At 41.9% G+C, this 9,957-nt stretch overlaps 1 protein-coding gene across 1 annotated transcript in view; it reads right to left on the bottom strand.

The window, feature by feature from the left end:
• The window catches only part of TRPC6 (transient receptor potential cation channel, subfamily C, member 6), a 38,329-nt gene extending 31,369 nt beyond the window's left edge, over positions 1–6,960 (bottom strand). The window contains exon 1 of the mRNA XM_009889409.1: positions 6,190–6,960. Coding sequence (XP_009887711.1) covers positions 6,190–6,876 — 687 coding nt within the window. The 5' untranslated portion in view covers positions 6,877–6,960. The remainder of the gene's footprint in view (positions 1–6,189) is intronic.
• Positions 6,961–9,957: the final 2,997 nt, after the last annotated feature.

The raw sequence follows: 9,957 nt of genomic DNA, 5'->3' as shown, positions 1-9,957 counted from the left end.
AAAGACAATAGAAGGGAAATATTAAAACCAACTATTTCATGACATGCAGTATTTTATTATTGTATTATTTATCTTCCCTCTTTTCAGAAGAATAACGACAGAGATTAACCAAAATCCTGCCTTCTTGGCACTACAGAAAGACATTTTTGAGAGCAATATATCACCTTCTGTTTGGCTTTCATTTTTGTAGCAGCAGCTAAGATAAGATTCAGCATTCAATCATTTTAATACATAAATGTCCTCTTCTGAATTAAAGGAAAAGTAGCCAATTGAGATTCAGACAAAGCAAAATCACAGAGTGAGGCCTTGAACCCTTGTACAATTAGGCACCATGAACTGTTCCAAACTGATATCTGAACCTTAACATCAAATGAAAAAAGGAGTATTTTTCAGCAAATTTAGAACAAAATAATTTGGCCTTTATAAATAACTATTACAAAATATTGTACTATATTTGTAATACATTGGTATGTACATATTTTCTGGTAGGATATATATATATATACACATACACACACACACGCACACTCAAACACACTCTTCATCAGTATTTTCCAGCTCTGGTGACTGAGACATGGCATGGATTTCAAAACAGTGTGTGAGGATACCATTACTCCATGGTGGAGTCCAATGCCTTGGGGTAGTCTCAAAACAAAAATCATACAATGACTTATTCTAATGAAGAATTATTTTTTTTTCTAAGTGCAGTCCTATTTACCAAAATGAATACTGAATGAGCACTTTTAAAAATAGCCAGATACTCCCATTCACCCTTTGCAGAATTATCCCTTCTGAATTTGTACATGATATCACAATATATATTAGCACCCAGTAAATTCATGTATAAACTGCATCAGTTTATTTTCTCATTTGAAAACGCAATAAAACAGCTTCCCCTGCTGTGAACTACCGCCGCAGCTGTGATCGGTGGTGGTAGCTGAGCTGAAGTCTCCTCCGCGGTCAGGTTACAGTGAATGAGCTATGGGGACTCGCGCGGTGCCCAGCATCACCGCCTCTGCCCCAGCACAGGGTGGCTGTAACACAGCACAGTCAGCTGAGGGCAACGGCATCTCCCTGCCCCAGTTCACAGTTCGCTGTCTTGAGACGTATTCCCTCATGAAGATTTTATCCCCTTAGGGAAGGTTAAGAAGGACAGATGGGATGATAATGTCTTAAACTGCTACGGGAATATTTGTCAGGGTCTGAACACAGAAAAGGTAACTCTAGCTGGGGGACTTTGTTTCTAAGAAATCGAGTGTGTTCACTTGCAGAGACTACTGCATGGGCCACCTTTTGCCCCTTGTCTCCTTGGTCCACTAAAATGTGTAGTGACAGCAAAAACAATTAATACACTTTTCTTGCCATCTCAGTGTCATCACGCGTGCACAGAAACTTCCCCCTCCCCCGAGTCTCACGTGTCTCTCACCATTAATGTGCGCCAAGTGAATGTGGCAATTTTTTTGGCTTAACTTATTTTTGAAAATGGCCACAGGCACATGGATAATTCCACGAGTTCTCCTTTGCTGCAAATTGTAAACGTAATGAATTAAAAAAGCAGTCCTTAATTCTGCAATAAAGTATGTGCGAGGTTTATTTTACATGTGTGACAATGTTGGTTCAGGGCTCCTCAGCAGTTTAGGAAAAACGCAATTTTGCCAAATTTTGCCACACCAAGGATGAGGGGACAGTGCTGGCTGCTCCCACCCAGCAAAAGGAAGGTGATGATTTGGGGTGAGCGCTGCGGGGGCTGAGGAACCAGGGGAACAATATGCTGGTGGCAGAGGAATGACAGGAGGGGTGGGGGTGACAGTGGCTGCTGCAGAAAGGGGGGTCCTGCCCTTCACGGCAGGAGCAGCCACAGACTGTCTTGGTGCTCCAGGTAAGGGAGGCAGCAGGCCACCGTCACTCTGAAAACCTCAGCTGACCATGACTTGCCTCACCTCTGACCATGTCAGCAGCAGAACATAGGCAGGAGAGCATCACCACAGCCGTTTCTCCCAGAAGAAAGTGGACTTCCCCACACGGCCTCCTGTGACAGCTCCTGCTGTCCCTCACACTGTGCCCGGGACGAAACACTCCCGGGGCACAGGCCGACACTGAGCCCCACAGATAAGATGGAGCAGTGCTCCAGACCATGTCCTGGTCCTGTAGAGGCCAAGACCAGAAACAGAGGTACTGCTATATGAGGATTTAGGATTTCAAAGTGCCTTGTGAATGTAAGTGGGACCTGAATGTTGGATTTGGGCATCTTAGTAGGTAGATAAACACATTATTCCCCTTACAAAGGTGTCCCCTACTCCTTTGGTGCCTCAGTTCTTCTCTAAAAGGTGATCTTCACTTTTCTCTGAGAGAGCTGAAAATGCCCATAATGAAGACTGGGACCTGATTTCTGTAATGGGGTTGTATAAATAAAAACAAACAGAAAATAAGTCTTTGAGATGATAAATTGAATTTTGCTTCTCATCAGAAAAGCAAACTCAGATGGCCTTATTAGGGGTATTAACTTCCAACAAACAGTAACGTATCTACATTTATTTAAAAAATACATTTTTCCACTCCATCACATTAAACTATAAGCCGGTCTTTTGCCATTACAGCTGCAGAAGATTTTGTACTAAATGCAAAACTTTTCCATTTTGAATGGCACTGGGCCACAGCTGTCCCTCTCAAAACTCCAGGCCTCATCTCTGCAGGGTAACATTTGTCAGATATCATCTGAATCCTTATGGACATAGTAGAGATATTAGCTCTAGGCTGGGAAAACAGTTTAGATGACAGAAAATATAAGTGCAATCCCTCAAAATAAAAATATTCTATATAGTATCAAACCTCGTAAAGCTGCACACTGAGCCATGCCATAAAAAGCTAAATTTAGTGGTGTTCAGAAAATCCTGAAGTCCTCAGAATTACTCAGGAAGCCTGAATTAGCTGTTTGCTTGGTGCAGAAATATTCCTACACTGTGCTTGATGCATCTGTCCAGTTAGTCTTCCTTCAGAAGTCATCTTCTACCTTCTTCCGGTTTTACTCCTAATAAACAATTATCCTCCAAAACACTTGTAAAAGCAATACCTGCAACCAAATGCAACAGGCATGGAATGCTAGATAACACTGCTACAAAGGTTTGAAGCAAATAAAGTAGTTTATTCAAGAGAATTGCAGTTTCCACTGATTATGGCATTTCCTATTTTGCGTGAATCACAAGTTTCATGGTCAGCATTATCTCTAACCTTAACTGATGGTGTAAGACAGGAGAGAGAAGTAAATTAGAAGACAGTCACAAAGCAACCGGCATCACAGTTTAGCATCAACCCTTTCCATTGCCTCCAAGGAAAACCTGGGAATTGTCTGTGCCACTGGCTGCCGTAGGCACCCACTAGGAAGCTCCCCTGCAACAATATCCCATCAGCACTACAAAACAGGTGACTTCTGAAACAGTGTATTACCAGAAATTTCAATTTTCATTCAGGCAAGGTTTTACATACTTTAAATGGCTCAGGCAAACCCTAGGTGGAGCTAAAGATTTGCCATGTCCAAGTAATCTACGCACTAAAAATAGACTTGTTTTGATTATGTTAACATGTGTAACACATTTTCATGAAAACCATGTTTTTATGCAGGGACTACACTATACGGATAACTGTAGCAAACTCCTGAAATAAAGTAAGGGCAACAATTTTTAGATAAATTGCTGCAAGCAGAGATACGAGTTTACAGGAGCAGAAACAAGTCCAGACTCGGTAAAAACAACAGCATCCATTTCCTGCAGCTGGTACAAGCAACCTTTGTACTGCCTGCACTGAACCTAAGCCGGGTAATTCTCAGTCAAGCCCCCAGCCTGTCTAGATACTGTAAATGTTATCACTTATCAATAGTGTAAATGTTAACTCTCGTCAATGCACGTATAAATGTACTCCTTTGTCTCTAATATTTATCCAGAACCACCACGTGATTTTAGTACCTACAAAAATGTTCCTGCTCTTGGTGAAACCTTAAACTAAGGGAGAATTAAATTTCCATGTTGCCTTGTGCTCCTGCTCCTCATTGTTCCTATTCACCTTCACTCTACTCTATGCATGTCCCAGCAGAGCTTGGCTGATTAATGCTCGGCAACACGGAGCTGCTCTGCTTCTGTGGAGGGACAGTATCTCAAAACCTCTGTTGCAATTCTTTATACAACACTACCCTAGAATAGAGCTCTAATTTTAGAGAAGGCAACCGAAGAAAAAGATGAACTAAAAACCCAAAAGTCATTCAGGGATGAGCCAGGTCATGCCACGGAAGGACGTCCTCACAGCACTTCAGGGCAGGCTGCAGAAGTGTGCATTCTGAACCAGCTCACCTTTTCTCACCCCTGTGCTCCATTCCCTGTCCCGCTGGCACCAGGGACAAATCCCGCGCCTCCAGTTCATTTTGCCAGTTGTGTACTGCAGCATACATTTGAAGGACACTTCTTGCTGACAGTTCCAGATGATGATTTTATTTATCTTTATAATAATCTTAGCTTGTGTCGCTCCAACTGTGGTAAACGGAGCTATACAGTCCCTACAAATCAGACATGCTATTTATCTCAACATAGCTGTGAACTTAACAGGCTGCATTTATGGTGTATGAAAAATGTTTTTCTGTTCTGTTCTAAATTTACTCCCCTTTAAGTTAATCATCTCCTTTTGTTCACATCTTCAGCAGCTGCTAAAGAGAAAGAAACAAGAGTATGTGGTTTAAATACCCTTTTCTGAACTGTACATGAAAGCACTGAATGAAATCTCAGTCCACTGAGGTCCTAAGGATTTCTGCCAGGGATTTCATGAGGCAGACTTTCATCCTCTGCTTCAAGCTGAACTGCTCTTCCCAGAATTTGGTCTTATTGATATAAAACAAAAATTCCCCTCTGCTCCTATTCCAGCTGTTTAGCTGCTGTTTTTAAGAACTCCTTGCACATTCCCCCTCCAAGAAGTATTTCAGTTTCTTACAACAGATTGGTGCCACAAAGGTACATCTACAAGAACGAGTCAGGAGTAATTAATTCAGAATTGCAGAATCTGAGCTCAGGTTGGCTGAGCAAAGATGGGTTCATGGCCTTGAGAACTGTGCCACTGCTCAGAAGATTAACATTAAATATTGATCATGGCAACTTCAAACTTCCTAACACAATGTTGGAATTGATTCTCTTACTTCTTTGGAGGGGGTTCAATCTCCAGCAAGTGCAGTCTAGATATCTTGTTCCATCACAGCACTATCATACAGTAGCTTCTGCTAGTGTAAGCTAGTGAAAGCTTCTGCTTTGAACAGGGTCCCATAAGGTAAACCCAGTCCAAGTGATTTTAGCTAACCTAAGTCATAATTAACATAACCTGCTTATGTTTGCACAAGGTCTGACTTTGCATTTACTGAGAGCAAAAAGCTTACATTCTTACTGCTTTAACACAAATAAACTGTGGCAAAAATTTTTGTAGGTTGTGCACCATTGTATCTACATAATAAAAAAACCCCAAAGAATATTCATGCTTCAAGGGTCTAAGGGGCCTTGAATCCCTGGGTCTCAACTATTTATTTTTTTTTTCAAAATCATGCATTTTTGTAACATTAAAAATTCTATATAACACTGAAAAAGTCTTTAACTTCACAGAGTTCACATATAACTAGGTACAACTAAGTAAAAAAGAGGAAGAGGTTAGTAGAAACCCCAGAGAAAAGCAATACATTAAAAAAGAACAAGGCAGCCATTATTTAGGGTTTTTTTAGTAAATAACTGTAAAACATTGTGAGAAGTGAAAAAGTTTTCAATCCAACTATGAGGAAATAATGAGAATGTATGAGGGTTTAGTAGAACTCTGCAATTCGGCTTGCATAAGTGACCAAACTGTCCCACTACAGTCTCCTCTTTCCCCTGTCCTAAGTCCACTTCACTCAAGGGTTTGAAAGGACTCCCTAACTATGCTGCCGGACAGGGACTGGAAAATTAGTTCACTGGCACCTTCTACATAAGCAGCATGAATTACAATTAGCACAGAGCAGTAAGACATTCCCAAAGATTTAAATCGCCCATTCATTAAACAATTATATATTTTCCCATGATATCCTGATGACTTGTGAAAGTGATGCTGATCTATTACTGTTCAAGGAATGGGAGAAAAACCTTTGATTGAACTTTGCAGTTCTGTCTGCAGAATTGGTATCCCTCTACTCACCTTAAACTCTTTTTCAATGTTGGCAAGCACGGCCAACTCATTGCTGAGCTCTAAGGCAGTCATTACGGGGTCTTCACTGGACAAAGACAGATAAGCAGGGCTGGCCAGACCTTTGTAGGCATTGATTCTAGACCTAGAATGGCTGAAAGAGTCATGCTTCTGTTTCTGATTGCACTCACTGCACTTGCAGAAATAGTCATGTGGCCTATCAATCCGAGCTCCTTTTCTCAGCAGAGTGTGGACAATCTCATACTCATGGCAGTGAGCAGCCAGAATGATTGGTGTAACATCATGGGAAAACCGTGTGCCATCTTCATCGTATGCATAAAAGTCATCATGCTGGAGCTCCGACTGGCTAGGACTCAATGCAAGCCTCTTGCCTTCGGCAAATGCGGGATGGCTTAGGATGGCTTCCACTATCCGAACGTAACCTTTGCTAATAGCCAAAAGCAAGGCATCCCCAACCCGAGATAGGTTCTCTTTCTTCAGCAGAAGTTCTGTGATCTCCAGGTGCTCATTGGCAACCGCCAGCTGCAAGGCATTCTGCCCCATATAGTCCACACAGTTCACATTGAGTGAGGGACATTCTTCCAGCATTTTGCGAATCACTGGAATATTTCCATATTCTGCTGCATCCAAAAAGCGCTCCTCCTCAAGAGAAAGACTTGTTGAGTGGTCATTAAACATATACGCTGGTCCTCGACTGGCTTGCCTCCTCCCCTTCTCCCGGAGAATAGTCTGTCGTCGTAGTGCTAGTCTATTCTCGTTGCCTCGGCTGCGTGGAAATAGAGAAATTATTAGTTCTGTTGTATGCAGGGGCATATCCATTTTAAATAACAATTAATAAAAATACTTTAATGATTTATCTGCTGCATATTTTTAATGCAGTTGGGAGACCAGAAACCTTGACTTTGATGCACTTTGTAACCACTGTCGCTACACAGCCCTGGAACCCGCAGCCAGCTACATTTTATTTTGACAAGAAGAAAAAGCCCTAGTTGACCATCATTTAAGACTATGCTTTTTTCCCTGCTTCGTCCTCCACAGGTTTTGCATAATTTTTAGCGAAGCTGGATTGTGCTTCATGTTAAATAGGTAGAATAACAGTCTTAACGGTAAGGTTCTTCCTCAAGTTTACACAGAAACCCCTCTCTGTTTTTCTAACGCTCTTCTATCCAAACTTCTCATCATCATTTGGTATCCCACACACCCCTCTGATATGTGCCGTCACTTCACAAAATAGTCACTTGACAAACCTGACTGCCTTCTACATCAAAGTAACCTGCTCAGTTGATGAGGGGCAAGCAGTGGGTATTGTCTACCTGGATTTCTTCAAGCTTTTTGACATGGTTTCCGACAGCTTCCTCCTAGAGAAACGGATGTGTTACGGTGTAGAAAAGTGGTCTGTGCAGTGGGTGGGGAACTGGTTGACAGGCTGCACCCAGAGGGTGGTGGTAAATAGCTCCTTTTCAAACTGGCAACCTGGTCCCCCAGGCATTGATACTGGGCCCAATGGTGTTTAATATCTTCATAAGTGATCTGGATGATGGGATAAAGTCTACCTTTATGAAGTTTGCTGGTGATACCAAACTGAGCAGGGAAGTGGGCGCTTCAGAAGGGAGAGCTACCCTGCAAGAAGACCTGGGTAGGCTGGAAGAGTGGGTTAACAAGAACCTTATCACATTCAACAAAGACAGCTGTAAGGTCTTGCACCTGGGAAAACATAATCCAGGAGTACAGCACGGGATGGGATCTACCCGGCTGGGGAGCAACTCTGTGGAAAGGGCCCTGGGGGTCCTGGTGGACAAGCAGCTCAATATGAATGAACAGTGTGCTGCTGCGGCAAACCCAACAGGATGCTGTGTTGCATCTACAAAGGCATCACCAGCAGAGATAAAGACATCATTATCCCACTCCACTCAGTGCTCTACAGGCCACACCTGGAATACTGTGTTCAGTTTTGGTCCCTGCTATGCAAAAAAGATGTGGACAGGCTGGAGAGGGTCCAGAGAAAGGCCACAAAGATGATCAAAGGACTGGGAAGCCTGCCATGAGGAAAGGCTGAGAGAACTGGGTTTGTTCAGCCTTGAGAAAAGACTTAGGGAAGACCTTATCACCACATTCCAGTCTTCAAAGGGTAGGTACAAAGAAGACAGAGACTCCCTTTTTACAAGGAGTTGCATGGAAAAGATGAGGGGTGATGGGTACAAGTTAACTCCTGGGGATGTTTGGATTGGATGCAAGAGGAAAATTTTTCACAATAAGAACAATCAGCCATTGGAATAACTTCCTCAGGAAAGTGGTGGATTCTCCATCATTGGACACTTTTAAGATTTGTCTGGACAGGGTGCTGGGCCATCTTGTCTAGACTGTGCTTTTGCGAAGAAAGGTTGGACCAGATGGTCCTTGAGGTCTCTTCCAACCTGGTACTCTATGATTCTATGATTCATAAAAAAAGTGTTTCCTATTTTACTCTAGAAAAGAAGAAAGCATTATAACATTTTTACGTGCTAACATTTTACTTTCTGGTTACAAGAATACTTTCAACAGAAGACATCCAGTTAAGGTTGAGAATTACTGCAAGAGCAAAACTATGTTTTCTTTGGATGAATGTACTACTTTCTGACACCTTTGCTAGATCTAGCAGATATTTTGAAGGGCTTCACTGGAACAACCGGGTATCAAAAAAGAAGAGAACATCAGATCTCAAGTTCATTGTTTAAATACATATTTTATGTATAAAGATTACCTGGAGGATAGTGATGACATGCAGTGAGTGCCTCAGTCCAGAGACAGCCAGTATCAACAGCACAAGGCAGCGAGAATAGCCCACATCTGCTCAGCTGGTAGGAGGAGTCCCAGTGACACCACATGAGTCTAGGTGCCCTCAGGTGGCCCTTGTGAAAGCCACCATCCCCTCAGGTTGCCATTCACTCAAAGCACTTTGCTTGGTCTATGTTGGTGCCAAGCCACAGCTCAAAGTGAAGACAAGTCACGGCATGAAAGGAGTCAGCAGTTGCGGGATGAGCGACGAGGGATTGCACAGGACAGCAGGGCACATAAGTATGGAAATTCTCTAAATTTTGTTCTGCCCCAGAAAAGCAGGCAGGCTGACTTCACTTGCTTTTATTATTCTTACCCCCACCACACTACTTCAGCAACTATATAAATTACATTTCAGATCTGGTTTCTCCTCTTTGCCCTGCTGACGTTTTTCAGACATCTATAATTGAATGCTCAGCCATAAATTGAATCCGTACAAGATAAAAGCATATTGACTACATTGTATGACATCTGTTACTCCCCATCTCCACCATCCTTTTCATTATTACAGTTTATAACCTTGATATCCTATTTTTTCCTCCACTTGGTGGCTTGCCAACAAATCCTGCCAATTCTTGCTTCATGATAGCTCTGAAATGTCCATTCTTCTACTTCTACTATTGAAAACCCCAGCCATTCCTTACCTTTGATATTAATTATTAATTATTTCATTAATAATTAATTAATTTTAAAAACATAAAGTGAACCATATCACTGCTAAGTTTGCTGAGGAGTGCTACAAAATATGCTACATTCTCTTTAACAAGAAGAAAATCTAATTCATTCATGACTTTTATTTCAGTCAACCAAGATCCCAATCCTCAACAGAAATTCAATTGCAAATAATTTCCTCTCCTAGAATTAGTCTGCTAAGCTAAATAATATTCACTACGACTTCATCTTTTTTCTTTTTGAATAGTAGCTTAATGATTCTTTACATACATA

This window comes from Charadrius vociferus, unplaced genomic scaffold (genome assembly GCF_000708025.1).
Source record: "Charadrius vociferus isolate BGI_N301 unplaced genomic scaffold, ASM70802v2 scaffold87, whole genome shotgun sequence".
In the NCBI taxonomy this organism is placed as follows: domain Eukaryota; kingdom Metazoa; phylum Chordata; class Aves; order Charadriiformes; family Charadriidae; genus Charadrius; species Charadrius vociferus.
This window is presented reverse-complemented; position numbering and strand designations above follow the sequence as displayed.